We start from the raw sequence: 26476 nt of genomic DNA, 5'->3' as shown, positions 1-26476 counted from the left end.
AGCGAACTTCTTCGACTATCTTCGACATCTCAATATCTAACACTTACATTTGCGAGCGCTCGACGCGGTTACAGCTCAGCAAGTCAATCTCGAGTTTGTATCATGGTATATGATGGCGGAGCCGCTAAGCATTATCGCGTCTATCGTGGGCATCACTGGAGCAGGAGCCAGAACGGCGATCTCGCTCTTCGCCCTCGCAGAGACGGTGAGCACAGCAAATGAAAGGGTCCGGGGTATCGCGGACGATATTAGTAGCACCTGCGGTATCTTGTGAGTTACACTTTCCTCATCGCGTACCGAACCAGTCGCCGTTCATTTCCAGCACGACCAATTTGCTACTTCTATTTGGAGACGCCTTTTCGTTGACTAATACAAAGGAACCAACTTCGCGATCTCGTAACGCCCCAACCCGGACCCAACGGCACTCACACCTCAGTTCTCAGCCCCACCGCGCTCTCCGACCTTTCCTCGGCCGTGCTCCGTTGCGATAACATCTTTCAATCGATTAATACGGACCTTGAGCGAGCGACGAAGCAGATTGGAGGCCTTTCTGATCGCGGAAACGCCACAATCGAACTTTCGCGCTCTGAGAAAGCAAGATGGCCATTCCTGCAGCCCCACTTCCAGGAGATGCGAAACGAACTCCAGGTATCGAAAATTAACCTCATGTTGATGGCCTTCATTGCTTATTTAAAGATTGGCTTGAAAGGAGAACCTGAGCGGCAGATGGACGAGCAAGAGATTACTGAGATGAAGGCTAAGATCAAGAGACTCCACAGAGCAGGAACACTCGCAGTCAGGGCCGTCGATAAACAGATGGAGGAGGGCAGTAATAAGAACGTCAAAGGGCTGTTTCAAAAATTTCGCTTTCAAAAGAAAGAAACCCAGAGGAAGCCAGAAATTAGGAATCGCGGAGGCTTTACTGCAAGTCCTACAGAAGTGGAGCCTCCTCAATCGACCCCGGACGAGCTGCGACAAGATCAATCTACGGCTGCAAACTCTGATTCGGCTCCTCAAAATCAAACTACCACGGGTGGAACGAGGGTCGGCGCTCTGAGCAGCCCACCAACAGATACTCCGCAGGCCGACATGTCTACCGACGACAGCCCCGAGGGCCTCATAACCACGGATTGCCCGCCCCGATCACCAGGTCCAGAAGCAAAGCCAGCGGAATCCGAGAATGTAGACCAAGTGGAAGGCCGTCAGTCAGTTGCGGACACCGCAGCAACCAATACCTTACGCGAAGGAGATTCCACCAATGCCATTGCCTTCACCGCTCGAGATGCACGCCCAGCCGAGTCGACGCCCCCTGCAGAAAGATTGTCACAGACTGCTTTGCCCCGTGATGGTCATCGGTCTGTCTCGTCTGCCGTATGGGATGAACCATCCGCCGCTTCGAACTGGAAAACATCCGACTCACAGCGATCGTCTAGGAACGAAGCTCCGGAGAAGAGAGATACAAACGAAACAATTGAACCGATCGCGGGAACTTTCAATAACGATGCAGAAGATGCAGGAGGGGTGCTTCAAGCTTGGACGATCGGCATTCATGACGGTCTCACTCTTGGTGACGACGGTGTCTTCGATGTTCATGAGGTTTCACTTCCTGAAGCTAGAGTCCTCGATATATTAGGGGATCACGAAACACAACAGAGTAGCCCTTTGGAATGGTTAAGCAAGCTGAACACGTATCAGCGGTGTCTAGTATTCGATCATGTCAACAGACACGACTTAACTTTATTGTATGTGGGCACGTGGCGCAATGAAATCATACCCACAGTCCTCGGCGAATTGGAAGTTGCGATTCTAATCTGGATCACGTCAGTAACCAGAGAAAGAGCGATGCGTGCTTCTATGTACTCTCAACGGCGCTTGGGCCACGAGGAAGAGACTCGCGAAGACGTAAGACTGCCGCCAGTGGAGGGAGCACTGGACCCCCAGAAAGCACCTTGGGAAAGAAGAAAGACGGCGATCTACAAAGGAGGCGCTCAAGAAGACGATACTCTAGGCAAAAGTACCGGCCCTATCAAGTTCAGTGACCCTACCGGAAAGCAATTTTCATTCCCTTGGCATTTGGCCAAGACATGGAAGGTAAGCCTACTGCCGTGATATGAAAACTACACATGCAGTCTTCGGAGATTGACTTGCTAATCGTTCTAGGGCATGGAATCTCTGATCATTGATGCCCTCCGGCATGAGGGTGGTTACCAGCTGCCCGTCAGCCAAGGCCAATTTGACCTGCTCTCACCCGACGGTGAAGTTGTCCTCCCCAGAGTTTGGGAGTTCGTCGTACGCCCAGGTTGGACTGTTAAAATGCGGATGCGGCCGAAGTCCGAACAGCCAACTAAGCAGCCAGCTTTCCGACCGAAACCATTAGCTCCAAATCTTGATGCTCTGAATATTGATTATTGGCCTATCCCTGCACGGGTTACAAAGAGCAGCATGCATTCGCTTACCCTGAACCCGTTCTCGAAATGGGCGCCCGGCCTCACACAAAAGATGAAGAAAAGCCGGAAAAGTACTAAAGAACCAGAGGAGGCGGATGACAAAGTTGTGGAGGAGTTGTTGCAGAGGTGGACGGTTGATTGACAGCAAGAGCAAAATGGGCATTCCACAGTGTTTGAAGAAGCTCCAATCGCAGAACTACACATACTATAGAGCACTTCTAATCGCCCACAAATGACAACACAATCGGACGAACACCCCATACTCTGCTCACCTAGCCAGATGCCATGCCTCTGGGGAAGCTGGCGGTCATTGCGATATCACAGAGGTCGGCATGACATGATATGGAAGTAAAGGGCACCATGAAGTCAGATACGCCTCGCCGCAGCCTGTTTCCTTGTGGTAGACCCCCCGCGCGCAACCATCGCTAGCCATCTGGTTCCATCTCCCACCCATCGATGGAGCCCCATCTCTCGCTCGGCGGGCAATACTCATCAATGGCCTTTATCGTTCTGCTATCAACTCTCCTTCGATCTCTATCTTGCATACAGGCCCCGTTCCTGGATCCTTTCGCAAGTCTGGAACGTTCTTAAGACTACATTGATTACCATGCTCCTGCCAAGATCTTACAACATGGCACGAACATCACTCGCACGCGTAAACGTGGGTTGACGAGCACAATCTGCGACGTCCAATGTCTGCAAACCTCCTCTTATCCTGCAACTACTGCAGCCCGAACCCAAACCTCCTCAGGTGCATGCCGATGCCTACATGGGGTATCTGCATCGAGGCACGTCACATGCGAATTGAAGGCGACGACCGGGCCCGCAGTGCCCGGCCTGCGTGCAAGGCAATGCACCGATTGACGAAGGGTATGCCGAGGACTGGTGAAGTGGACTGTGTGGAAAGGTTGGTATGGCTGGACTACAGAAGAGCATTTAAGGGCAGAGTAGAGCGAGATAGACGCGAGATTGAAAAGAGGGTGGTAGATGGGCATAGAGATATCGTCGACGTGAGCTTAGTAGATTTAGTGCTCCGTGAAACTCCTAGCATAACTACACGCCTACCGCATCGTCAAGTGCCACTAACCAATCGCCTTCTTGTCTACTCCCTCGCCGACGAATCCGCAACCAAAACAGCATGCATGATGCATGTGTACCATAAGGCCTCTCAACCCGCCAACACCCCCACCTCTCACACCACCCTTTCGACACGACTCGACTCGACTCGATTCGACCACACCATCCTATCCCATCCCATCCCATCCCCCAACCAATCTCCCTCCCTCCCTCCTCACCGATCACTGCACCATTCTATCGCCCCGCAAGGCTGTCCAATCCCCCTCTCCCACATACCCAAGGCTGAAGCAGTCGCACAACCTACCCAATCCACCCCGTGTCTAATCTCAAGCAAGTCATTGCTTCGCGGTAATCGGTGTAAACTGCATGCACGAGTTGCGCAGCGCCATCCCAAAGCATCCACGAAGAACCAACTCCCTGCGCTGACTCGCCCAGCCGCGCAGAAGGGCGTGAGATAATCCATATCAACCTCCAGCCAACCATCCCCCAACCAACCAACGCATCCCCTCCCATCATCAGGAAGAGCGCGGGGCGCCATCCAGCACGTCGAGAAGCAAGCGGGCGGGCAGGCGTACGTATATAAAACCACCACTCTTCCCTGCTCTCTGTGGTCTTTCATCACTCTTCCCAAAAAGCCACTCGCTGTTTAGTCGTCATCACGCACATCTTCCAACAACTAACTCCCTATCTATCCTTGCAATCCGCACACCTTGCTCTCTTCTACCCAACCAACTATGTGCTACGCGCTCGTCCTCGAGCTCGAGTCCGGCACCCACTGCGGTACCTGCGGCCAACACGAGTCCCAGTGCAAATGTCTCAAGTAAGTAGCAAAGGCAAAACGCACGAGCAAAGTATTTTATCTCTGGTCTACCTATTTCCCCCTCTCCGCTAATGATTTGCCCCAGCCTCGGCCTGGATATCATGGAAAGCAGCTGAGATCGGTACTGCACACAAGGGGCCAACTTGTTTTTGACTTTGGGGGACAGAGTCTCTCTTGAAGAATACATAAGCAAGCTTAATATACTCTCGTACGTGGTGTGAAATTGCATGTCCTATGAGTAGTATTCAAATCGCGCAGTGCTCCTGTAAATGCAGCAGTATACAGAGCTCGAACTCCGTTCCGTGCGCGGGGGTATCTCGTCCCTACCCATGCTTTTGTAATAATCAAAGGGGAAAAAGGCTCCCAGTCCGCGCCACCTTACCCATAAATATCAATGCACATGCAGAATTTAGACCGAGACTAAAGGTCCAATGAAATCGCGCAGTGTAGCCACCAAATCGTCCTCCCTGAATAGCTGCAAAAGCAGCTTCTCCTCCACCTCTTTCCACTTTTTCAGCGCCTCTAGTTCGCCTTTGCTGAGATACTTCGCTTCGTTGCCGACCACGTCCGACCGTTCCGCTTTGGCGAGCAGTGGTTGCACCTTTTCCCGCTCGAAAGCGATACGCTGCATGATGCGGACCATGCCTTTGTATGTGTCGTGGAGAAGCTTCTCGCGGGCGCGCTGCCGGTCGTACCAGATGAGGTGGATGGAGTGCTTGGCTTCTCGCCTCTCCACTCTTGGAATCTCTTGCGTCTGGACAAAGCCTTGGACCGTGAGGTCGTTGACGATGCCGCGGATGTCGTTGGCGGACATCATCATAGTGTTGCACGTTTGTCGCTCATCTAACTTGCCCTTCTTCCTCAGTGCTCGGATCAACTTGACGCCCAAAGCACCTTTTCGGGATGCTATTGTGTTCTCGATCTCGTGCTGAATGAGCCCTTTCATGATCTCGTCGAATTCAATCCGCCATTGCGAGTAGCCGGCGCGCGTGTGCCAGGTGACGAAGTGAAACGGGTCCTCGGAAAGCAGCGAGATGTGTTTGTGGACTATTCTGACGCGCTCATCGTGGCTCAGCGTAGATGGGTCGATAGGCTGGGACAGGACGTTTGTTCGTTTTTCAACGTGCGTCCTCTTCGTGATCTGGGCAATGGCATGCGGGTCTAGCCCTTCACAAATGTCGAGATCCTTGGTCTGCTTCGCAACATCGCGCGTGGTGACAAGAAGGCGCGGGTCAATGCCGTTATCCGGGGCTTTCTCCGGATCAGCAAGGGGAGGATCTGGGTACTCTTCGTAGCAGCGCGCGAGGTTGGATTCGAGCATCCGTAGCATGATCTGATAGATGCGTGCTGTAGTATAGCCGAGCCGTTGCTCGACAAGGTGGACTAGCTGCTCGGTGCGCATTGCAACAGCAATTTTCTCAGGGTTAACACGGACGACAAGGTCGTCCTCATTGTTGCCGCTGGTGGCACCGCTAACTCCATATCCACCATTCACCTTGACGCGTTTATTCGAGGCCCCATAATCCGTGTCGGCGGCCTTCCGTTTCCGTGTGCATGCTTGTGGGACCTCTAACCAAGCATCGCGAATCCGTCGTTTGTGCTGCTGGGTGCCTGCTGCGAGTTTGTCCTTGTCTTTTGTGCCCGTGGGAATGATACCGCCGAAAATCTCGTCGGCGGCCTGTCGTCGCGCAATGTCATGGAGATCTCCAGGCGAAAGATACTGCGCGTCCTCGACCTTCATCACCCACCCACGTTCCATCAGCAGCTGGATTGTGGCATGCAGCTCCTCTGCAGATCCGATAGAACCATCATCTAGTTCCTCGCTCCCGTCTGTTGTGTCTCGATCGGTTGTTTCCTTCGAGACACCGTTCACCTTGACCGGGTTTGAGGTGGCTTTCGAGGTATTGACGCCGTTGGCAAGGGTCTCGGTGGCGGGTTTCGCGTCTTCATCGTCCGTAGGTTTCCCGTTGGCAGTGCCATTGATTTTTTCGACCGCGCCGTTTAGGCGGGTGCCGTTCGCTTTTCCCTTTCTCAACCCGACGCCGTTCACTATGCCATCGTCTGACTCGTCATCGCTGTCGGTGTGCGAAGGAAAGTATGCCTCCTTCAGGTCAGCGATGCGCGTGTGCCCCAGCGTCAACAGATTTGATACGACGTTGGCGGCCTTTTTGCCAAAGCGGTCTTCGACAAGTTTCGCGATCTTCCCACAGCGGACCAAGGCATAGGAGTGTTGCCAGTCGATCTCGTAGAACATGTACTTTGCATCGGCGGGAGAGTGAAAGACGAGGTGCTGCTGGATGAGGATAACGAGGCCGTACTTGAGCTGCCGGCCGTTCAGGTAGGAGGCGCGGGAGAGGTCGCCGAGGCGTTGCCGGCCGAATCGCGCGAGCACGGAGAAGACACGCTGCGAGGATCAGAAAGATGAACTAGGCAGCGGAACCCGGAGCCAAAAATGAGCCCCAGGAATCCGCCGGCTCAGGAAGACCTACCGCCGCAAGTTCGCCGTAGACATGCTCGACGAGGAAGGTGCAGAGCTCTGCCAGAATCTGCAGTTGGTTGGTTATGATTCATGTGGCCAGAAGAGAGCTGCGGGTGCGGCGCGCAATGCTTACCGGAGTCTCGCGCTGGGAATAAGACATGGTTGCGCCTAGATATTTGCCAGATATCTAGGTGTCGACAGTGCTACCGTGGAGGCATTGGGAAAAGTTGGAGCGCGGGTGTCGAGGCGAGCTCGAGTGCAGGTCGGGTGGGAGCTGTTCCTATTGCACGAGCAAAATCTATGGCGGGGAATGTGAAGGGTGACCAGCGCGGTTTAGCGCGGCGCCTGCGCCAAGCACCACCGTCTTGCCGGCATCAAGGGCAACTTTTAGCTCACGACAGCACCGACAGCACCTCCCATCCATTGCCCCTTCCCCACCACATCCCGCCCCGCAGCCCGGCGCCCGCTTCACCATGTTCTCCCGCACGACAGCCTGCCGGGGCGCCCAGCGAGCTGCCCGCCAGCAGGCCGTCCGCCCGGCCCAGCGCCGAGGCCTCGCTGCTCCGGCCTCAGGATCCTTCCAGTATCAGTCGGGCGAGGCCAACGGCGTCAAGTTCGCCAGCAGAGACTTTGCCGGCCCGACCACGACTCTCGCGCTCGTATCGAAGGCGGGGACGAGGTACCAGCCGCTGCCCGGCCTGACGGAGGGTGTGATGAACTATGCATTCCGGGTACGCCATTGAGCACAGCAGACACTATGCGGAGCTTCGCTGACGGCCAATTGCGCTGCAGAGCACCGATCGAAGGTCGACGTTGCGCATTATTCGAGAATCCGAGCTCCTCGGAGCCGAATTGAACCCGTACCACACCCGCGAGAACCTCGTCCTCGAAACCAAGTTCCTCCGCGATGACCTGCCCTACTTCGTCGAGCTCCTCGCCGAGGTAGCCAGCTCTACCAAGTACTCTCGTATGCTTCCGGAATGCAATTGAGATGGAGGGCTGTCGTTGACAGAATCTAGCGCATGTATACCATGAGGAAGTTCTCCCCCTCATCCACTTTGCCCACAAGCGGTTCCTCGCCAACCCTCTCGACATGGCTATCAACTCAGCCCACAGCCTTGCTTTCCACCGCGGTCTGGGTACCCCCACAGCTTCCGCATCGACGACGCCTTACACCAAGTACCTCGAACCGTCCACCATCGAGTGGTTCTCCAAGGTCGCCTACGCCAAGCCAAATTTCGCCATTGTCGCCAATGGAGCCGAGCACAGCGACCTTTCGAAATGGGTGAATGAGTTTTTCGACGATGTGCCTGCCACAGCCCCGGAGAACACGGCTGGCACTGAACAGACCAAGTACTACGGAGGCGAGGAGCGCATTGCTCACGATAGCGCCAACGCTATGGTTATTGCTTTCCCCGGCTCAAGCTCCTTTACCGGTAAATTCTACAAGCCTGAAATCGCTGTCCTCGGATCTCTCCTTGGCGGTCAGTCCAGCATCAAATGGTCATCCGGTTTCTCGCTCCTCGGCAATGCCAAGGCATCGCCCGGGACCAAGGTCAAAACAACGAGCGCCATCTACTCGGACGCCGGCCTGCTGTACACCACCATCACCGGCGCTGCTGAGAACGTCGCCAAGACAGCGTACACGACCGTCGAGATCCTGAAAAAGATTGCGGGAGGCGACATCGCTAAGGAGGATATTGCGAAGGCCAAGGCAAATGCCAAGTTCAAGGAGCTCGAGTATGGCCAGGACGTCAAGGCTGGTCTGTTGCTCACAGGAGACGGCCTCGTTTCGAACTCCCAGGCGTACCAGATCGACGAGGTTGCCAAAGCCATCGACGGCGTCACAGACGAGGCTGTCAAGTCGGTAAGTCAAATTCCGCAGTCAACACTTATAAACCAAATGCTGATTTGATCTTCTAGGCCGCCAAGTCATTACTCGAGAACAAGGCGTCAGTATCAGCGGTGGGTGATCTCTTCGCGCTGCCGTATGCTGAGGACCTGGGCCTCAAGGTGTAAATACAATATATCTGGAGTAGCGCTGAGGTGGAAACATCGTTTGACTTGGGGCTTTGTGTACCATTACCTGTGATTAGTCCCAGATAGAAGTGTTTATTATGAGGATTTTTCATTTGTTACTCTTTCATTGTGACTGCGCGTGAGAATCGCGTCAAGCTGCGGAAGGTATCCTGTCAATACTTATATCCTTGATGAAGCCTTCACGGTTAGAGGATTCACGCAGATTCGAATTTTGCTGAGCTGATATTATGGATGTCATACTTTTCCAAACTTTCTCATTGGCCGGTTTCGGGTGAACGCCTGTTCGCACGTGGGAGCGCGCTCTCCCCAGGTGCTGTTGACGCACAGACTCCCTTCCCTTCCATGCACGTCAACGCCAACGCCAACCCAAACAACCCCCCCTCCATCACAGCCTGCATATTCCCACCACACACAGCACACGTCCTCGAAACTCAACCTCGCCGAACCGCCCTTCCTACCAGCGCCTTTCTCCCCGTCCCCTCAAGCGAGACAGCCAAATCCCCCGCGTCCACCCGTCTTCCAAAGCTCAAGGGCGGCAAACAAACATGGCGCACACGCTGTATCCCCGCGGCACGGTCAAGAAGATTGTAAAAGCGCACTCGAACCGCGCGCTGAGTCGGGATGTGGATATCTTGGTGCGTTTTGTTTTGTTTGTCGCGCTCTTGTGTTGTTCGTCGTGGTTTGTTGTTTGCTCTTCTTCCGCGGGTAATTGTGCCGCCGATGGATGGATGCGTAGATGCTAATAACGAATGCGGCAGATCTTCCTCCACTATGCGCTGTTTATGCAGGAGTATGTTATGCCTTCCATTGCCCCCGCACTCAGTCCCTACCGCTGTCCCGACCGGCGCTGGATTGGATTGTAGACAGGAGATGTAGAGAGAGGATAGCGAGTAGAGGGTTTAGGGATGCAGTGTCGAGCTGAGCTGAGCTGACTGGATATATAGGCTGGTCAAGGAAGCGAGCATCGCGTCGAAGCAGGCTGGCGAACGGGGTCTGTCGGCGAGGAGCGTGCGGAAGGTTCGGGAAGGGTGTCTGAGGGGGTTTAAGGGATGAGTGAGCGGATAGATGGTCGATATGATTTCACCAACGGCACAGGGGACAAGAGCGCAGGAAAAGCCGGGCATAGCAGGGAGACGGGCTTGGGCGTGAGACGAGACGGGCTCTGCAAGTGGGCATGGCGTTCTTGGGAGGGGTCGGAGTTAGGATCATGATACCCCGGCGATTTCGCCCTTCAAAGCATATACATTATTCAACTTTTCGGGCCCCTTGCTGTTTGGCGGCGATGCCGTCGACCGAGGCCACTCATATTAAGCGCCACGTCAAATACTAGGATCCAGCGCTAGGAGTTGAGTTTAGCAAACATTTATACAGACACAAGCTTCAATCTTTTACAACCTTTCCAACAACCCATCCCTCGGCATATCTCTTCCCCATCCCGGCAGCAGGTATCTCGACCCTAACCCCCACCTCCTTCCCAGCCCCATCTCCACCTTCCTTCACCGCAGCCTTAACGCCCGCGACCGCCACCCCGAGCGCGATACAACTCGCCAGCATGCCCTGCACCTCCTTATTCCACGCCTGCTCCACACCTCCCGCTTTCGACTTCTTCGCGCCGTGTTTCTTCACCCTCGCGAAGGCGTCCTTAGCAGCTTTCAGCGAGGCGTCGAGGTCGGTCCAGAGAGGTGAGTCGGGTGTGCGGAGGTTGGCGTAGAAGGAGGAATTGGGTGTGGAGTAAGGGCCGTAGGGTTTGAGAGCGGTTTGGAAGGCGGCGAAGGGGGGAACTTCGGGCGGATGGAGGGAGAGGAAGGGCTTCATCCGGAGTTCGTAGCGGAGGGCTTCAGTGCTGAAGGGTCTGTGAGGGGAGGGGACGAGGCGGAGGTAGAGGAGGATTGTGTAGAAGTGATGGAGTGCTTTGCTGAATTCGCTAGCTCCGATGGCGTATTTGTGTTCGGAGTCGACGTAGAATCCCATGTCGCGTACCTCCTCTGCGTCTTGATACTTATTCGCTTTGAGCAGCTGCATGGTCCGTTCCTTAACATGCTTGACGCAGACAAGAAGCGCGTCTTTCCGCTTCCCTGCGATGAGGCTGAGAAAGTAGTACATCCCCGCAAATTCGTCAGGCAGGTAGATGTCTTGTTCGAAGCCAAGCAAGACGACTTTCTCGATCATCCAGAGCTTCTTGATGTAGACCCAAGTCGAGAGTGGGCTATCGAGATCGTCCGACATGCCGAGCTCATGGGCCGCGCTCATGAGATCGGCGTCGACCAGAGTCGCATCTTCTTGCAGCAAGTCCCAGCTCGTTATGACATGCGTTAGCATCCGGCGAAGACGACACCTATTCTGCCCGAGCGCAACCCATAGGTCCAGATACGGTTGTCCGGTGCGCTCAACAAATTCGTCAATCAGAAGCGCAAATTGCAGGCGCGGCGGCTTGGGAAGGAGGTTGTTACGGGGCGGGGACATTGTCCAGTTGACAGGGTCGAGAATGAGCGACGAAGGAAAGACGAGGCTCTTCACATCGGCGAGCGGAAGCGAGATGGATGTGTTTAGTATGTCCGGGTGGAAGAGGATAGTCGAGAGGTAGGATCTTGAATACGGAAGCGGCGTTGGTGAGCGAGATGCAAAAGTCCACAGGAAGGACTGGTATTCTAGTGGGTCGAGCGGGAGGTTGGTAAAGCCTGTGGCTTCTTCGCAGTCGATACAGAGTTGCTTCAGCTTCTCGAAAGCGTCTTTGAAGTCTAGTTCTACGATTGGACGGGGTGGCACCGTTGAGGCAAGTCTCCGCTGGATTTTGGTGCTGAAAGAGCCAGGCACGGTCTTGCCTAGCTGGTGCGTGCTGGTGATGGCGGCAATATGCTTGAGGACAGGCGGCCAGTAGTTGGATAAGCTGTCAAGAGGGCAGTCTAGGTCTAGCGCTAGAAGAAAGTCCTTCCGGAATTGTAATCTTGCTATGATGGCAGATCGAAGACCGTCGTTGATTTCCACATCGGTTCTATTAGTGTTAGCAAATACTCCATGTTATCCACTGAGGATTGTGCCTAGACTCACTCCTCTATCATCTCCACGGCGGCATCTAATTCCCGCAGGAACACGTCGACGGGTACATGCACGAGAAGGACGCGATTATACGTATGTGTGCAAAAGTCCTCCTCTTCGAAATAGTCCCTCCCCGTGATCTTCGCTATCACAAAATCGCAGCCCTTAATTAGCGCTAAGCAGTACGCTCTCAGCACCTCTAACAACGTCCCCGGCCTCGTGTCGTTTGGGAATGTTCCGTGGTAGAATTGCGCTTGCTCAAATGCCTTCGGCTCAGGCCAGAGTAGCCTGTCGATATAGACGGAGGTGAAGAGCGTCTGCGAGAGAGGATAGCCGGTGTGCCAGGCCATTTCGTAGCAGAGCAGCTGATCCATAATGCCGATGAGCTCTTCGGGAAGTAAAGGCGTCAATGGGTCGTAGTCGTCTTCCAATGTCTCTCCGGGCTGGAGAAAGCCGCTGTCCATTTTGGGGTCCATGATCTAACTCCTTTCATTAGGCCGGCGATGGTGAGAGGTATTGTTGGAGGGCTTACCTCGATGGCCCCGATCGACTCGAAGAGCGTGAAGTACTCATCTTTCACTAGCTGACCAACGTCGAGTGCTGTTGTGGGAAATTAGCAAGAAGTCCGTTAAGAACGATACATATGATAGTGCGGTGGGAGCATGTGACTGCAGCCTGATGGGGCATCGAACTCCATGTGTCCGGCGGCATGCTGCAAGGAACGAGAAAACTTACTATTACACGCGCTCGTAAACTTCTCCGTAATATCATGGATCCTCGTCTGGGGGGTGACAGGCTGCTTGGACGCCTGTCTCAACGGTAAGCTAACCGGCTTCTCATGTGCGGAGCTCGATTTCGAGACATTGTTGGAAGCACCTAAAGCTTCATCAACATCATTATCCACGAATCTAGACGAGTGGAACGCACCTGCCCCATCATAAGGCGCAATTTCATTTGGGTCCTGGGTGGAGCGGGTGTCGTGGCGGAGAGACGGCTCTGCCATGTTTGGTGGTGGAGTTGCTTCCGAAGCGGAAAGATTTGATGGTTAGCCGGGTTGCAGCTGCATGCGAACTTTCCTCCGGCGAGCGCGAAAGCTGCTAGTTAAGCTCTCCGTTAGAGTTTCAACACACGATTTCACGGATAGTAGAAGATGACGAGAAGCAATTGATGCTGCAAATTTATCGTGCATTGGCGTTTAGGGTTTCCCTCCGCACATGCCCAGGTGCCGTGTCTGATGGTACAAAATATACATTCACCATGCATAGCTATCCTCCCCCATCACAGCTCCGCCCAGCATCTATCGCCCTGTCATCCTGCCATTACCTCCACATTGCCCGTCTAAGAGGACGCTGACTGCGCATGCTCCGCAATGGCAGCTTGGTTGGCCTCGTTCAAGTTCCTCGGCTCGCTCTGCTTGCCGTTCTGCCTCTCATCAGCCTCCATCGACCCAATGCCCCAAGTTGCTATAAACTCACCTCCCACTTGGAGAACCTGAGCTCCGTCTCGCCTCGTCGTTCGGCGGCAATTCGCTTGTCCTCCTTGAGCGAGCGGCGCACGACGCGCGATGCGACCGTGATGTAGCGGTTGTAGCTGTTCACAGCGTCAATTGGTGGACATTGAGGGAGGAACGATCGATGCGACGTACGAGAGACCGGCGGCTTTCCACGCGAATGCCATTTTGATGGTTCAGCGAGGTTTCGTGGGTGTAGGCGGATTTGCGGGCTGCGGGTGTGGTTATGAAGGTGTTGAGCGGAGCTTGGCCGAAGATTCGCGGATGCGGCTCGGCGGAAGGAGGGTCACGTGATATCTGTCTCTCGTCACCCTCAATATGCCTCCACGGTCAAACGTTCAGCATCTAATCAAGCTCGGGAGTATTGTGAATAAACGAGCCTTAAATTAGCTAGTGAACAGCGATCGACCCATCTGTGCTTCCAACTTAGAGCAAGCACGGTACATTTCATGAAAGATGCCAAGGATAGGTACGAGACCCGGAGTCGTCCTGATTTGGAGTGATATTCGTAATGTTCTAGCATGTCACCCAAGATCCAGAACGTAGACAGATGACCGCATAACCTCCGAAGTCCGCCAGGGTTCTACAAGACCGCTCGGCCAGTTTCCTCCAGCTAGATGGACATAACCTCGTGAGAATGCCTTCATGAGTCTGTCTCCATAGAGTCTCCGCCTTCGTCATCGCCTCCACCTTCCCGATTTTCAAACGTTGCATCCAACCACTCAGCGATGTCTTGGCCCTCGTACAGGGCAAAGTTCTCGTCAACGCCACTGACGCCGATGCTGGTATTCTCGACAGTGAGCTCCTTATCCTGAGATAGGGATTCCTTGAGCGCCCTTAACGCATGCTTGACCAGCTCCTCTCTGCTCGAATTCTCGAACGACTCCAGATGTCGCTCGAGATAGGTCCTAGCCATCTGACTTCTAGCGCCAATGCCACAAGCGACCATCTCCTGCGTGACACCACTCGGTTGGAACTCGAATAGGTGGGGTCCTTTCGCGTCGACGCCAGCAACCAGGAGCCCTACACCATATGGCCGTCGTCCGTATTGTTGTGTATTTGTCTGGGCGCGGTCGGCGATGCGGGCGGTGATCTCGGAGAGGGCAATAGCGCGGCCGTACGTTAGGCGCGATGCGAGGGACTGCTGCTTCATGAAGTTGGAGAGGACGCGTGCATCGGAGGCCAGACCGGCGAGGGCGATGCCATAGTGCGAGTCTATCGCGATGACCTTCTTCTGATAGGATGAGAGCTCTTCTGCATTGCGCTGGGGATTATATTAGCACGAAGATCGTGAGGAAATTCAGGCTGGGCAAGGTATACCTTGATCGCTGCCAGCACCGCGTGGGTTTTGCTGACAACACCAACGACGACGGAACCCTGCTTGACAGCTTCCTGAGCGTACTCGACCTGGAATATTCGGCCTTGCGGCGAGAAGGTCACCGAATCGTTGTCGTAGTTGTTTCGGAACATGTTGGAGGTTCCGGATGTGAGCTATGTACCGGCGTCTGGCGTGCCCGATTGAATTGACACTTGACCGTGTTCCTTCCGATGGGCGGCTCTGTTGTAGCGTGGTGCAGAGGGGGAATCGAGCGCGTCGGGCGGGATTTATAGATAGGACGCTCGCACTGTTGGGTTCGTGGGAGGGCAGTTGCAACAGCAGGCCAGGCACCTTCTGAAGTACGAAGCTCCCAGAGCTTCCTGCCAAGGCGTCCGTGCGGAATCAACCCAGCCTCTCACGGCAGGCGCTACGCAACCGCATCGCAACCTCAGCAATCGCCGAAGGACTCCAGAACTCCTATACTTCGTCAGAACCGCCCGATCACGCTGCTCTACTCCGTGAATCTTCTCGCGCAAGGTCACCGTCCCAAGATCCCGAACCCGAAGCTCCACCATGGCCGGCATAAAGACGATCATAGGGCTGTCATTCGTATGTCTGCCTCGCCGCATATCCTCCTGTTTCCCACCTCTCGCGCTGTTACTAATATCCACTTGATAGATCCTAGCGATAGGCTTCCTCCTCGTCATTCTCAGCGCCGCGCTCTTCAAGAACTACCTCACGCTCCTCGTCGTCGCAACCTACGTAATCGCACCACTGCCAAACTGGATCTGCGGCCGGGCAGCGAACCCCGATGATTTCATGGAGAGCTCGGGAAGCGGGGTAGTAGACTTTGGAAGATTCCTGACGGGATTCTTTGTCGTTATGGGGATAGGTGAGTCTGACCCGGTGCAGGCACTTACATGCATGAGTGGAAGCGCTTGGATACCGTATATGAAGAGTGGTTCATCCTAGAGTATCATTCTGACAGAATAATGCAGCCCTTCCAACCCTGCTATGGCATGCGAACAGCATCGACGGGGGTGCCGCGGCTATGTCCATCTTCGGCGGCTTGCTGATATATGGCACGATTATCAGCTTCACGCTGTTCTTCCAGGAGGATCAAGAATTTTGACTAGCCGGCCAGGCCGATGAGTAGAGAATGTGATCAGCGGGCTTGGAGACAAGATGTAGTGGAGGAAGGCAGGCGCAGGGATTTGAAACCGCCACGAGGCAGCCGTTTTGGAAGGATGAGCCATCCTATGGATGGCAAATGCATGGGTTTTCCGGTTTGGTCAAGCGTTCTTGTAACATTATGTTGGACATATTACATCTTTCAATTGTATACGCATATCACTGAAATAGCATGTGCCATCGGTTGAAATGCTCAGGTTTGAAGTATGAAAAGGATGCTTTGGTACAAAAGCACGTCCAACGCCTTGTCAGTATTTGTACAATTCCAATCGCAAATGCCAACCCCCGTCAAAGCCCAGGGTATTCCACATCTAACTCATCCTTCGCATCTGCTGCGCTACACGCTAGCTGAGCTACGTCCAGCCCACCCATGAACGAAGCGATATCCTCTAGAGCGCGAGATTGTATGTGTACTCGTCTTCCATGTTCTGCGCGACCCAAAGAACAGCGGAGCTACCTCGTGTCAGCATTTGATCCCCATATTCCGCTATCCAGCATCAGGGAGAGTCCTCACCTCAGCATAACCATTCCATTCGCAATCACATTCCCCACGCCCATCCAAATAGTGGGCCAGGTATAGTCGCTAACGATGTACTTTAGGACCAGTACGACCACGCTTCCAGCGAGTCCGCCCGCCAGCAGCGCAAACCCGAGGAAGAGCACCAGCCGTGCCTTCCACGCAACGCCGTTTCCGCTGTATGAGAAGGAATCGGCAGATAGTCGTGACTTGTCGATCGAGTTGATGACAAGCATGCCGAGTGCGGAGCAGATGCCGGGGATCCAGTCGACGAAGGTTACGTGGACGGGCGGGTCGGACGGGTTCATGGCGGATTTGGACCATGCGGCGACGTCGATGAGGAGGTAGAAGCCGAGGGAGAACTAGGAATTCCAGCAGTCAACTCCTGTACTATAAGAGGTGCGAACGGCGAAGAGGATGCCTACCAGAGCTCCCGCGGTATAGACGCCCGCCGTCCTGGCATTTGCGCTGTTTATCCAGGCGGGCTTCGGGAAGCGGAAAAGACGGTGTGCCGACATCATGCCCTCTTAGTACTTGGGAGTGCGTGAAGTACCTCAGTGGAATATCCGTGAGCTGGTCGCAAGCTGTGAGGTCTGATGTTGGAGCTACGGCGCCGGAGGCTGGGGTTCGGTTTCGTCAGTCGCTGCCAAGAAATCATCGGCACCTGCAACCGCCGATCTAGGCCAGCAAGCTTCGAAAAAGTTCGAGCGCACATGCACTTTTTCCGAAACAAGTCTCGAACGAACAACCCTCGAAATGGCGCCCACAAAGCCCACGAAAGGCAAATTCTCAAAAGGGAAATCTAGCAGCCTACCCAAAGGTGCCTCGAAGTCGAAATCCTCCGGCAGCGCACCCTCCGGCATCTCCAAACGCAAAGCGAAATCGCTCGCCCTCGCAAAGCCAGGCGGCGCCCAAAAGACGAGATCCAAGACTGTCGACGGCAAGAAAAAGAAGCGTGTCTACACCGAGAAAGAGCTCGACATACCCAAGCTCAACGGCATCATCCCGGCGGGCATTGCGAAACCAAAGGGCCAGAAGAAGGGCAAGAAATTCGTGGATGACCCGGCGAGCATGATGGCGATCATGAGCGTGGTGAATGCGGAGAAGGAAGGGCATATTGAGAGTAAGATTATGCGGGCGAGGCAGTTGGAGGAGATAAGGGAGGCGAAGAGGAAGGAGGCGGAGGCGAGGAGTGAGGTGAAGAAGGCGAAATTTGTGAGTGTTGACGCCGAGGGGGCAGTGCTTAGACAGTGCTAACGAGGTGCAGGAGGAGACGAAGAATAGTCTCAAGAAAAAGCGGAAGAGCCGGCATTCAGACCCTGCGCGGATCGAGGACCTGGAAAACGAGGCACCGGAGAAGACAGCCAAGGCGAAGAAAAAGAGGGTTTCGTTCGGATGAACGTGGGGACCACTTCGCCCCATCTATGTCTACGCCCATTTCTACGCTATACACAAATCTATGATACCCAAGGTCGTGCACCGCAACCACCGCCCGTCCTTATTCCGGTGGTAAAATCAGCCTTCTGTGGGTCGCATCAAATATCGGATACTTCTTGGTCGGTGCCATTCCATTGGCCTCCAGCCTCTCCCCAACCGATGCATTGAAGTCGATGTCATCATGCATCTTCGTCACGAACGCCGCTATGGCTGGAGCAAACCACCGTTTGCCGCCAGGTTGGAACCAACTCAGATGGCCTCCCCAGTTGGTGGTGCAGAGGACAGTATATGGGTTCTGTTTAAACTCTTCGTATGGTATGGCTTCTCTGTGGGAGATCTGGTGTGGTCAGATTTGCGAGGGCCATCATGGGTAGGAAGGTAGCTTACAGGATCATCTTCAGCGTTGATGCCGAGGAAGGGAATTTTGATGGCGAGGAGAGCGTCTACAGATTCGGCGTCGCGGTAGTACGCTCGCTCGGTCGGATAGCCCCATGTGGGAGCCTGGATGACCCTAGTCGAATACCATCAGCAAATTCACAAGTTCTCATGGCCTCAGTTACTCACCGATCAAACTCAAACAGGTACCGACACTGCTTCACCCTCTCCTCATCGATACCCTCATTCTTCAGTATTTGCTCCTTATGCGTCTCATACAACTTCATCATATTGCCCCCCATCGTCCTACTATACACCTCTAGCCCTAGCCACGTCCTCTGCAGCCCCACATTAGAAATCTCCAGATTCCACGGATTCGAGCATGCCACCGCCGCCTTTAATACGCATCGATCCCCTTCCTCGCCCACGTAGTTGGTGAGGATGTTGGCGCCGAGTGAGAAGCCGACCGCGTAGAGCGGCCGGTTGGGGAAGATGGTGCGGAGGTAGGAGATTGTTTGCCGAACGTCCCATGTGGCGCGCGCGTTGAAGAGTTGCGGAGTTGTGATTTTGGAGAGGGCACAGCCGCGGCCGTTGACGACGCAGGCTTCCCATCCAGTTGCAGTAACGGGGGCTACCACCTCTCGCAGATAGACTTCGTGAGAGCCACCCGTCAGGCCATGGAGGCACACCAGCATAGGTTTCCCATCTTCAGATCCCAGGTTCTCAAACTCCTCTTCCGAGAAATACGTCGTCCGCTCAGGAAGCTCCTCCTCGCTTCCACTCTTTTCTCCCTGCGCTTTGCTGACTACGAAGTCGACTGTGAACTGGCCTGGATAGACTGAATGATGAGACTCGAAGATCTTGCGCTTGTAGTAGATGGGCGGGCCGGCGTTGTGGATCGCTGTCCACATTGTTTGGAGGTGGCCATTGAAGAGGAGAGGGTTAAGGCGGCATGGTGGGGTTGTAGATTTTACGAGGGAGGCGAGCGTGGTTTTGGCGCCGGTTTTGGTCGTGAGGGGGAGGGGGGAGGAGTGGTGGTGGAAGGTGGTCTGGGCATGGCCGAGAAGGAAGGAGAGATCAAACATTGTGAGGAGAGGGGCTGGAGATGTGGGGACTGGATATATTCCAATGCGATCCTTCCGGGTATGGGAGCGGACGACGTCGTCTAGTAGTTTCTGTATCTAAACGCGATGTGCGGTCCTATATGTGTCCACAGCGGTTCTGGGGAATTTGCAATGAAGTATTCCGGGGAAGCCGGAACGTTCCTATGATTGTCCAGAGGTATAATCGATTCGCGATGCTGAATAGGTAATTGCTAGCGAGTGTTAAAGTTGGCCCTTTCAGTGATATTGAGGGTTGGTTACCTCGCAACGCACATGATATGATATATAAAAAGCCACTGCAGTCTTTCACAGCTTGGGAAAGGAGGAAAATTGAAGAAGTTGAGAAGGTTCGTCACCAACGGACTCCAAGCAGGATGCCGAGGCATCAGATACACAGGGGATGATTCGTCCCCTAGACGCGACGCGCTAACTTAGCCGCCAGCCGCGCCGCAACTGACCCGACTTCATCTGATCTCTGAGTCTACGCACGCCCTCAGCAGTCACGCCCACCGCGGCGATGACCGTCAAACATAACGACTTCTGGTGACTCCCGCGCCTGTAGTTGCCTACCATGGACCCCTGGCCGCCCCAAGGTGCGCAGGGCTTCCCCAACGGCCAACATCCTCCCCAGTCGCAGCCAAACGGTTATCCGCAAACTGGATATGTGCCGTATGCCCCTCCGCAAGCGGGCATGACTCAGGGCTTCCCCCAGTCGCAGCCCGCTCAAGGACACCCACGAGTTGTAATACCTCCTCGCCCAAGCCAGCAATACCCTCCGCAGTCGAACACGCGCCCACAAGCCCAGCCGCAGCCGCAGGTCGTCATGCCGGCGAGAAATCCAAACCCGCTTCCCCAGATGCAGAATCCGCGAATACGGCAAGTGCAGGTACCCGTACAAAGGCAAGCCCAGCGTGCGAACAGCGACGGAGTTGCGCCGAGGGATGCCAATCGCACTCAGCCGCGACACCAGGCCCCGACGCAGACGCCGGTATCGAAGCCGGTGCAAAGATCACAATCACCACAGGAGAATGTTATGCGGTCGCAGCATCGAACCGCAAGCACGCCTATGAGCAATGCCAACCAGCATCGAACTCCCCTGCAAACGCAAAACACGCCGAATCCGCGAACACCAACACAGCCGTATACGCCCTCGAGCCAGTACCGAACCCCTTCGCTCCAGCATTCGTCCCCCCAAGCGCGGCCGCACCCTCAAGTTGTCATCAAGAAATCTTCTTCTTCCCAGCTCCATACACCGACGAGACCACAGCATGTGCCCCCAAAAGCGCTTCCGGCTGACCTAATGGTCTTGATACTCTCTGCAGCGGACGAATACATCGCCGCGGCGCGCAGCTTGGGATCACTAGCGGCCTTATCGCAGAGATCCGCCGACCACGATCAATACTACAAGCTCATGGCAGCTGCAATGGGCTGCATGGAGACTGTTCTGAAGAAGTACAGCCAGATACCGCGCGATGAGGCGAAGCTCAGGCTCAGATACGCCAGTTTACTGGTGGAGGAGACGGACAACAATCAGGAGATTGAGGAGACTCTGGCCAAGGGGGTATGTCAAATTCAAAACGAGAGATAGCATTCGCGCTGATTATTTTCCAGATAGCTCTTTGCAACCGTAGTCGCCTGCTCGACCTGAAATATGCCATGCTGCATCTGCAGGCCCGGTATCAATTCAAGAGCAACCATCGGGCGGCGCTCAAGCTACTGGATCAGCCTATTTCTGAAACAGAGACGTTCCAGCACATTGTCTGGGTGTATGCATTCCGCTTTCTAAAGGTGTCGTTGGCGCTGCAGGTCCCAGGACGCCCAGAGACAGCTTCCGCCCTTCAGCAATTGCACGCACTTGCGAACCACGCCGAGAAACGAGGAGATCATGCAATATATGTCACCTGCTGTGCGCTTGAGGCCATGATACACTTGAGGACAACCGCACCAGACCGTCTCGAGCACGCCCAACGCGCCATTGCGTCAGCACGAAGTCTTCAGCTTCAGACCTCGGAAAGGCAGCTGGGTCAGATTGCGGTACTGATCGACTGTATTGACGTTGCCTGCAGCCTTCAGCAAGGCCAGCCCAATGCAGAGAAGCTGAATGCTCTGCAGCAGAAGGCTGATCGGGACGCGGGTCCCGATAACGGTGTATTTTCGGTCCTAATCGAGAAGAGTTTCGGTGGCAACCTGACGTTCTCTACGGGTGACGTTTTCCGCAAAGCTGAGGATGGACGGGATGAGCTGGTGTTCGCTTGGCTCCCCAAGTCTGATTTCAAAATGCTTGCCTACTATCTCAGCGGTATGATCTCGCTGCCTCATGACAGAGGCAACAGCTATCTGCAGGAGGGGCATAGGCTCACTCAAGGTACGCTTCCTTCACTAATGCTGGGATTGGCGGGATGCTAACGAGTACAGCTTCTCTGCCACGCCAGTCTTCGTACAGAGTGTCGATACCAGTCTCATTGGCGCAACGAAACTGGGTCAAGATCCTTGACTGGCACATCAAATTCGCTCTCGGTGTCGTCGCATGCTACCACGAAGACAAGTCGACCGTGAAGAATGCCTTAACTATGCTTCGGGATCGGATAGCCGAACCACCCTTCCATTGCCTCGAGCCTTACGCCAGAATGCTATCGTATTTGTCCGGGGTCCACGACCAAAGCAGCGGCTCGATAGACGCAGCGTTGGCGACTTACTCCCGCCCAGAGTTCAACCTCCCTGATGTGGGATCTGGAACCGACTTCAAGACGGACATTGCACTCCTCGCAACGATGAATCGGCTGCTTATCATTCGGGATCCAGCACATCCAGACCACTATCTCGCGCAAGTGCTGTATGCACAGCTGGAACACCTTTGTGTTAACCACCCGAATCACTATATCGAATGCGCCTTTCGCATAATCCGCGTAATTACCACGGCAGACGAGTCCATTAACCGCCAGAAGACGCTGATCCACACGACAACTCAACGAGCTCAAAAGATAAACAACACCCAGTTTACGGCCATATGTCTTAACTACATGGCAAGCAGGTTTTTCGCAAATCAGGTCGGCGAGCAGCCTATCAAATGCGTGCGTGCCGCTCGCAACGTCAGCAAGGGCGGAAGGAGTGCGCTGTGGCGGGCAGTCGCGTACGGCATATGCATCAACACTTTCCAGCGCAACGGCCTGCTGGAAGATGCGCGTACCTGTCAAGAGGCATTTAATGAGATCAGAGGCAGACTACCGCCGGCTCTAAGAGGCGAGACACCCGACGCGGACGGTGATATCGACGCTGACGGCGATATCGACATGATGGAGTAAGAAGAGATCTCACGTTTGTGCATTTGGCGGCGTTGTGTGATGGAAACCATTTTTTGTTCAATTCTACCGTTACGGATGCTACATGGGTTACGGACAGGTCGGCGCTCTAAGGATCGATCTCCGATAGCCATTTCGGTTCCCACGGTATTATAGGTATGGGCGGGCACGGCCTGAGATGGAGGCGCTGTTTCACCCCGGTTACGAGGCATTGCATGTATTATGAATCTATCTGGGGATGGACGAAACAAAGAGATATCCTTTGGGTGTTTATAGGGATGCATTTTAGCTGCCATTATGCCTTGCGGGCAGTCAATGTATAAATCGAAGACTGTTGATTGCAGCCCGGTCGCCCGGCTTGTTCGACGTGTCCGCCTTGTCCTCAGACTTCCAAGGTTAAACCCGGAACCAGTGTTACGAGCCGTTGAAAGAAGGTACGAGATGGGGACCGATGTGAGAAGGCTCGTTCCAAGACCGGGAATGCGCAACTTTGAACGTCCTCCAGGGCTGTATCATCAGACTCACAAGGCTAGCAGGCGTTCGTCATGGAAGAGAAGGGTTGTACTGAGGTGGGCCGTCTCTACGTGTCCGGGCAGCATCTTTTCCGAAGTAAGTATCTGTCAGAGGGGACCTTCTGGATACGAAGTCACGTGCGGCTCAACGTTCACTCTTGGCGTCACTTCAGCAGCTTCACCATATTTCATGTCACGGCTTCCAAACACCATGCCACCGAGGTAAATTGAACAGAATACACGTCGGAAATGCCGCCAGTGTGTTCTTCCAACTCGACGGCCCCACACAACCTCTGATTGCCTGTTTGGTGGTGAGGGCAGCTCGACGCGTCTTCGCGGCAATCCACGGCGCTGGACCGCGCGCCTTCCTCCGGAACACTCCGCTCGACCATCACCACTATCGCCGCCTGACCTGGGGCCTGAGACTCAGCACGTCGATCCCGATCTGGCGGAGTCATTGCGCACTGAGGGCAATTGCGCAGGTACCCGCTGCGGCTTGGCCGGCAGTGAGATCCGGTGGAGTCATACTGCGGCCGGAAGATTTTGATCGTTTCTGCGAGCCTCATGACGTGACGCTAAGGCTGCCTGTCTTCGGCCTGCCGAGCTGATTGGCTCGTACGAGCTCGAGGATGGCGCGTTGAGGTAGTGCCTGGCGACAGCGAGCTGATAAGGCTGCTCGGGTGCCCAATCAGCAACGCCCCCGGTTCCATAGAAGCAGGTCGATGCCCGCAGACGTGTCACAAGCCCACTCTCGAGCTGCTGCCTCGCCGGAAGTGGTCTGAGGCTCGTGCGCCGCCGACTTCACCTGCTCGAAATTGGCCCCAGCGCGCCGTCCGCCACTCATGCTGCCCTCCCATTGGCTGGGAGACTCACCGCGAGCCTTCGAGCCCCAAGAAACTTGCTCACCGCGACGAGCACGCAATCTCCCGGGCTCGCTAAGCTCACGTGAGCAGGGAGCCCGGGCCTCTGCTGTACGTCTATATAAACCCCGCCCGCCCCCGCCAACTTGCACTTCTTTTCCTTCCACTCCAGTCCACACTCAAGTCTGGCTTCTCAAACTCTCTACCCACCATCTTCGAGCTCACTCTTCTCATGGTTCGGCCTTCACCCATACCCTCCATCAAGGCTTCGTCACATCTTCTCATGTCGTTCTCGACATCTACCATGAGCCACCTCACTCAATCTCCTCCTTGAGCTCCGTCGTCGTCGACATCGGCTTCCATCAGTGAGTTGCCTTCACCTCACCTCACCTTGACCCACACTGACTATCGCCAGAAAAGAATCTTCGCCATGTCAACATACCATCGCTTCTACCAGCTGCTCAGACACACTGAAGCATCGACACCTCATTCCGCCCTCACGTCGTGAGCTCGGTCGTTGTTGACATTGGCTTCCATCAGTGAGCTGCATTCACTTCACCTCACCTCACCTCACCTCACCTTGACCCACGCTGACTCTCACCAGAAAAGAAATCTCCGCCATGTCAACATTCCATCGCTTCAACATTCCATCGCTTCAACCAGCCACTCAGACAGATTGAAGCATCGACACCTCAATCCGCTCTCACCTCGCATCCCCTACATGGACTGACTCACCAGAAAGTGGGAACGCAGTAGGCCAGCTGCGGGTGCCCTAGCCTGATATTTGGGGCTGATTCACCAGAAAGTGGGAACGCGACTACATCGGTTGCGGGTGCCCTAGCCTTCAGGAATATGGACTGACTCACCAGACAGTGGGAACGCGACCACAAAGGTTGCGGGTGCCCTAGCCTTTGTGATTAAAGGAGTTTTAGAAAATATTATATGGTGGCCTTCACATCGTCATCAAACAGTAAGTCACTCACCCCTCCTTCCTCTTGACTCAGCTGACCTCTCACAGAACACATCATCGCGTCAGGGATTTCAGTTAGGATATGGTCAGGAGGTTGTTATTATGGTTGGGCTTAGTCTGGTGTGTCTGGTGTGTCTGGTCTGGTTAGATATCTCAAGGAATTCAGGTGGTCACTCTCATCAATGTCTTCGTTCCTCTTCGTGCTTGTTGCTTGTGACTTCTATCGCCCGAGCCATTATCAAAGGGAACGCGCAGCTGAAGCGCTCATAGAGGAGTTGCGGGTCGTGCATTAAAGGGCATGGGAATGCCGCGCGCGCCGAACTCCTGCATTGTCTTCGTGATCCACTGCAGCAGGAGACAAACTATTTACGGGGTATTAAAGTGTATCCGGGCATGGTTTTAGGGCTACCTTTATTGTATTCAGATATATTGTCATGTCACAGCTTGCGCAGCACCATAGCATCGAGGCCTCCTCACTCCAAACACAGCATCCGCCCCTCCCTTACCCATCCGCACACCACCACCTCCATTCCTCTCCATCTACGTCTGCCTTCTTTGCTGCAACAACACCAACGGCTCATACTCGCACTACCCTCGGTCAAATAGCCTCCATGTCCATCTCCCCCCCGCCAATCTACCGATCACTCCTCTCCCCCATCCCTTTCTCCCCGCCCTTCTCACCCTCTTCCCCTCCGATCCCCGTCGTGCTCTCCGGCTGCGGCTGCGGATCCGGCTGCTTCGCGGGATGCGCATCGCCCGGCTTTCCTTCGTCCCGGCTGGCCGTGCTCTGTGGATCCGTGTCCTGCGTGTCTGTGCGGGCGTCTGTGGCGTTTGAGTCGAATTGGTTGGCTGGGAGATTCTTGCCTATGAACTTGGAGTTGGAGGAGGAGGAGGAGTTAAGGTGCAGGGGGGATGTGGTGGTGTAGGTGCGTGTGGTTGTGTTTGTGGTTGGGGTGAGCCCGGAGGGTGGGAAGGGGCATTGTTTGATGCTGATACGTGGCGCTTGTGGAAGGTGTTCGTTCCTTGAATGGCGCGGCAGCATGGTTCGATATAGAAACTATTTTCCAGACGGTTGGATTCGGCTAGTGTGATATCTGGTTTCCTGACTCGGTGACGATGGAGTCGTGATGTCATGGTAACTAACTAACAAGCAATCTTGACGCCGAGAATGTGCGAGTATTGTGGAAGGTAAACGTTCCTTAGAGCCTAATGCGATTAGTAGCTTGTGTAATGGGAAGTTTGTGTTTGTAAGAGGCTACCTTGTGCTTCTTTGGTGATGCGCTTCGTACATCTCGAGTATATATTCCGCCATTTCTTCCTTGTTTCGCTTCGAGTAAATTCTTAGAAGTGGAGGCTAAGACATGGTGCTGCAAAGAGGTTCGTACACGTCCAACTTCCTTCCTGTTTGGCTACATATGCTCATCACCTTGTAGGGCTTGGACCTGGTCGCCTGCGCGGCGCTTTATGGGGTCAGTCAGTTGATCG

At 54.6% G+C, this 26476-nt stretch overlaps 13 protein-coding genes across 13 annotated transcripts; 7 read left to right on the top strand and 6 right to left on the bottom strand.

The window, feature by feature from the left end:
• The first annotated feature begins 28 nt into the window (after positions 1–28).
• BU26DRAFT_118590 (uncharacterized protein) lies at positions 29–2672 on the top strand. The gene is made up of 3 exons (XM_033819487.1): positions 29–270; positions 378–2091; positions 2161–2672. The coding sequence occupies exons 1-3, from the start codon at positions 110–112 to the stop codon at positions 2587–2589; spliced, it is 2304 nt and encodes a 767-aa protein (XP_033678486.1). The 5' UTR covers positions 29–109; the 3' UTR covers positions 2590–2672.
• A 1877-nt stretch (positions 2673–4549) lies between these two features.
• On the bottom strand, positions 4550–7082 carry BU26DRAFT_466156 (uncharacterized protein). The gene is made up of 3 exons (XM_033825218.1): positions 6957–7082; positions 6834–6890; positions 4550–6748 (listed from the first exon to the last, which is right to left on the bottom strand). The coding sequence occupies exons 1-3, from the start codon at positions 6981–6983 to the stop codon at positions 4754–4756; spliced, it is 2079 nt and encodes a 692-aa protein (XP_033678485.1). The 5' UTR covers positions 6984–7082; the 3' UTR covers positions 4550–4753.
• A 176-nt stretch (positions 7083–7258) lies between these two features.
• On the top strand, positions 7259–9040 carry BU26DRAFT_523779 (LuxS/MPP-like metallohydrolase). Its single transcript, XM_033830133.1, has 4 exons — positions 7259–7554; positions 7616–7790; positions 7843–8690; positions 8747–9040. The coding sequence occupies exons 1-4, from the start codon at positions 7297–7299 to the stop codon at positions 8840–8842; spliced, it is 1377 nt and encodes a 458-aa protein (XP_033678484.1). The 5' UTR covers positions 7259–7296; the 3' UTR covers positions 8843–9040.
• A 224-nt stretch (positions 9041–9264) lies between these two features.
• Positions 9265–10167, top strand: BU26DRAFT_523778 (uncharacterized protein). Its single transcript, XM_033830132.1, has 3 exons — positions 9265–9498; positions 9622–9653; positions 9808–10167. The coding sequence occupies exons 1-3, from the start codon at positions 9409–9411 to the stop codon at positions 9914–9916; spliced, it is 231 nt and encodes a 76-aa protein (XP_033678483.1). The 5' UTR covers positions 9265–9408; the 3' UTR covers positions 9917–10167.
• Positions 10148–12914, bottom strand: BU26DRAFT_543563 (amino-acid N-acetyltransferas-like protein subunit Mak10). Its single transcript, XM_033831700.1, has 5 exons — positions 12827–12914; positions 12635–12775; positions 12432–12499; positions 11912–12378; positions 10148–11855 (listed from the first exon to the last, which is right to left on the bottom strand). Exons 1-5 carry the CDS (start codon positions 12900–12902, stop codon positions 10244–10246), a joined length of 2364 nt encoding a protein of 787 aa, XP_033678482.1. The 5' UTR covers positions 12903–12914; the 3' UTR covers positions 10148–10243.
• A 323-nt stretch (positions 12915–13237) lies between these two features.
• Positions 13238–13576, bottom strand: BU26DRAFT_570166 (uncharacterized protein; the record flags this gene model as incomplete). Its single annotated transcript, XM_033833971.1, has 3 exons — positions 13238–13321; positions 13375–13489; positions 13545–13576. The coding sequence occupies 3 exons, from the start codon at positions 13574–13576 to the stop codon at positions 13238–13240; spliced, it is 231 nt and encodes a 76-aa protein (XP_033678481.1).
• Positions 13577–13772: 196 nt separating this feature from the next.
• BU26DRAFT_609515 (N-terminal nucleophile aminohydrolase) lies at positions 13773–15065 on the bottom strand. Its single transcript, XM_033835929.1, has 2 exons — positions 14730–15065; positions 13773–14673 (listed from the first exon to the last, which is right to left on the bottom strand). Exons 1-2 carry the CDS (start codon positions 14877–14879, stop codon positions 14053–14055), a joined length of 771 nt encoding a protein of 256 aa, XP_033678480.1. The 5' UTR covers positions 14880–15065; the 3' UTR covers positions 13773–14052.
• Positions 15066–15168: 103 nt separating this feature from the next.
• Positions 15169–16066, top strand: BU26DRAFT_523775 (vacuolar protein sorting 55). The gene is made up of 3 exons (XM_033830131.1): positions 15169–15336; positions 15406–15619; positions 15726–16066. Exons 1-3 carry the CDS (start codon positions 15301–15303, stop codon positions 15857–15859), a joined length of 384 nt encoding a protein of 127 aa, XP_033678479.1. The 5' UTR covers positions 15169–15300; the 3' UTR covers positions 15860–16066.
• Positions 16048–16966, bottom strand: BU26DRAFT_523772 (UPF0220-domain-containing protein). Its single transcript, XM_033830130.1, has 3 exons — positions 16861–16966; positions 16433–16797; positions 16048–16371 (listed from the first exon to the last, which is right to left on the bottom strand). The coding sequence occupies exons 1-3, from the start codon at positions 16951–16953 to the stop codon at positions 16308–16310; spliced, it is 522 nt and encodes a 173-aa protein (XP_033678478.1). The 5' UTR covers positions 16954–16966; the 3' UTR covers positions 16048–16307.
• A 225-nt stretch (positions 16967–17191) lies between these two features.
• BU26DRAFT_570162 (uncharacterized protein) lies at positions 17192–17834 on the top strand (the record flags this gene model as incomplete). Its single annotated transcript, XM_033833970.1, has 2 exons — positions 17192–17650; positions 17703–17834. The coding sequence occupies 2 exons, from the start codon at positions 17192–17194 to the stop codon at positions 17832–17834; spliced, it is 591 nt and encodes a 196-aa protein (XP_033678477.1).
• A 99-nt stretch (positions 17835–17933) lies between these two features.
• On the bottom strand, positions 17934–19695 carry BU26DRAFT_493444 (medium-chain fatty acid ethyl ester synthase/esteras-like protein 1; the record flags this gene model as incomplete). Its single annotated transcript, XM_033826151.1, has 4 exons — positions 19612–19695; positions 18437–19562; positions 18260–18383; positions 17934–18209 (listed from the first exon to the last, which is right to left on the bottom strand). Exons 2-4 carry the CDS (start codon positions 19330–19332, stop codon positions 17934–17936), a joined length of 1296 nt encoding a protein of 431 aa, XP_033678476.1. The 5' UTR covers positions 19333–19562; positions 19612–19695.
• Positions 19696–19834: 139 nt separating this feature from the next.
• On the top strand, positions 19835–22979 carry BU26DRAFT_466131 (uncharacterized protein). Its single transcript, XM_033825217.1, has 3 exons — positions 19835–20911; positions 20962–21715; positions 21766–22979. Exons 1-3 carry the CDS (start codon positions 19922–19924, stop codon positions 22650–22652), a joined length of 2631 nt encoding a protein of 876 aa, XP_033678475.1. The 5' UTR covers positions 19835–19921; the 3' UTR covers positions 22653–22979.
• Positions 22980–25343: 2364 nt separating this feature from the next.
• On the top strand, positions 25344–26044 carry BU26DRAFT_118382 (uncharacterized protein). Its single transcript, XM_033819486.1, has one exon. It carries the CDS (start codon positions 25426–25428, stop codon positions 25915–25917), a length of 492 nt encoding a protein of 163 aa, XP_033678474.1. The 5' UTR covers positions 25344–25425; the 3' UTR covers positions 25918–26044.
• Positions 26045–26476: the final 432 nt, after the last annotated feature.

The sequence above is a fragment of the Trematosphaeria pertusa genome (genome assembly GCF_010094035.1).
Source record: "Trematosphaeria pertusa strain CBS 122368 unplaced genomic scaffold BU26scaffold_17, whole genome shotgun sequence".
NCBI classification, from domain to species: domain Eukaryota; kingdom Fungi; phylum Ascomycota; class Dothideomycetes; order Pleosporales; family Trematosphaeriaceae; genus Trematosphaeria; species Trematosphaeria pertusa.
Note: the sequence above shows the minus strand (reverse complement) of the source record. Positions and strands in the feature narration are given on the sequence as shown.

Excerpts from the sequence above, each read along its gene's own strand:
- BU26DRAFT_466131 (XM_033825217.1), top strand. The coding sequence starts at position 19,922 with ATGGACCCCTGGCCGCCCCAAGGTGCGCAGGGCTTCCCCAACGGCCAA. Across the intron at positions 20,912-20,961 it reads AGGAGACTCTGGCCAAGGGG|ATAGCTCTTTGCAACCGTAG; the intron begins GTATGTCAAATT and ends ATTATTTTCCAG. Across the intron at positions 21,716-21,765 it reads GGGGCATAGGCTCACTCAAG|CTTCTCTGCCACGCCAGTCT; the intron begins GTACGCTTCCTT and ends TAACGAGTACAG.
- BU26DRAFT_466156 (XM_033825218.1), bottom strand. The coding sequence starts at position 6,983 with ATGTCTTATTCCCAGCGCGAGACTCCG. Across the intron at positions 6,891-6,956 it reads ATTCCCAGCGCGAGACTCCG|ATTCTGGCAGAGCTCTGCAC; the intron begins GTAAGCATTGCG and ends AACCAACTGCAG. Across the intron at positions 6,749-6,833 it reads TCTACGGCGAACTTGCGGCG|CGTGTCTTCTCCGTGCTCGC; the intron begins GTAGGTCTTCCT and ends TGATCCTCGCAG.
- BU26DRAFT_543563 (XM_033831700.1), bottom strand. The coding sequence starts at position 12,902 with ATGGCAGAGCCGTCTCTCCGCCACGACACCCGCTCCACCCAGGACCCA. Across the intron at positions 12,379-12,431 it reads AGTCGATCGGGGCCATCGAG|ATCATGGACCCCAAAATGGA; the intron begins GTAAGCCCTCCA and ends GAAAGGAGTTAG. Across the intron at positions 11,856-11,911 it reads GCCGTGGAGATGATAGAGGA|AACCGATGTGGAAATCAACG; the intron begins GTGAGTCTAGGC and ends TAACACTAATAG.
- BU26DRAFT_523779 (XM_033830133.1), top strand. The coding sequence starts at position 7,297 with ATGTTCTCCCGCACGACAGCCTGCCGGGGCGCCCAGCGAGCTGCCCGC. Across the intron at positions 7,555-7,615 it reads TGATGAACTATGCATTCCGG|AGCACCGATCGAAGGTCGAC; the intron begins GTACGCCATTGA and ends ATTGCGCTGCAG. Across the intron at positions 7,791-7,842 it reads CAGCTCTACCAAGTACTCTC|CGCATGTATACCATGAGGAA; the intron begins GTATGCTTCCGG and ends GACAGAATCTAG.
- BU26DRAFT_609515 (XM_033835929.1), bottom strand. The coding sequence starts at position 14,879 with ATGTTCCGAAACAACTACGACAACGATTCGGTGACCTTCTCGCCGCAA. Across the intron at positions 14,674-14,729 it reads CGGTGCTGGCAGCGATCAAG|CGCAATGCAGAAGAGCTCTC; the intron begins GTATACCTTGCC and ends TATAATCCCCAG.
- BU26DRAFT_523775 (XM_033830131.1), top strand. The coding sequence starts at position 15,301 with ATGGCCGGCATAAAGACGATCATAGGGCTGTCATTC. Across the intron at positions 15,337-15,405 it reads CGATCATAGGGCTGTCATTC|ATCCTAGCGATAGGCTTCCT; the intron begins GTATGTCTGCCT and ends TCCACTTGATAG. Across the intron at positions 15,620-15,725 it reads CTTTGTCGTTATGGGGATAG|CCCTTCCAACCCTGCTATGG; the intron begins GTGAGTCTGACC and ends AGAATAATGCAG.
- BU26DRAFT_523772 (XM_033830130.1), bottom strand. The coding sequence starts at position 16,953 with ATGTCGGCACACCGTCTTTTCCGCTTCCCGAAGCCCGCCTGGATAAAC. Across the intron at positions 16,798-16,860 it reads TCTATACCGCGGGAGCTCTG|TTCTCCCTCGGCTTCTACCT; the intron begins GTAGGCATCCTC and ends TGGAATTCCTAG. Across the intron at positions 16,372-16,432 it reads AATGGAATGGTTATGCTGAG|CTCCGCTGTTCTTTGGGTCG; the intron begins GTGAGGACTCTC and ends GACACGAGGTAG.
- BU26DRAFT_523778 (XM_033830132.1), top strand. The coding sequence starts at position 9,409 with ATGGCGCACACGCTGTATCCCCGCGGCACGGTCAAGAAGATTGTAAAA. Across the intron at positions 9,499-9,621 it reads GTCGGGATGTGGATATCTTG|ATCTTCCTCCACTATGCGCT; the intron begins GTGCGTTTTGTT and ends CGAATGCGGCAG. Across the intron at positions 9,654-9,807 it reads TATGCGCTGTTTATGCAGGA|GCTGGTCAAGGAAGCGAGCA; the intron begins GTATGTTATGCC and ends CTGGATATATAG.
- BU26DRAFT_118382 (XM_033819486.1), top strand. The coding sequence starts at position 25,426 with ATGTCACAGCTTGCGCAGCACCATAGCATCGAGGCCTCCTCACTCCAA.
- BU26DRAFT_118590 (XM_033819487.1), top strand. The coding sequence starts at position 110 with ATGATGGCGGAGCCGCTAAGCATTATCGCGTCTATCGTGGGCATCACT. Across the intron at positions 271-377 it reads AGTAGCACCTGCGGTATCTT|GAACCAACTTCGCGATCTCG; the intron begins GTGAGTTACACT and ends ACTAATACAAAG. Across the intron at positions 2,092-2,160 it reads ATTTGGCCAAGACATGGAAG|GGCATGGAATCTCTGATCAT; the intron begins GTAAGCCTACTG and ends TAATCGTTCTAG.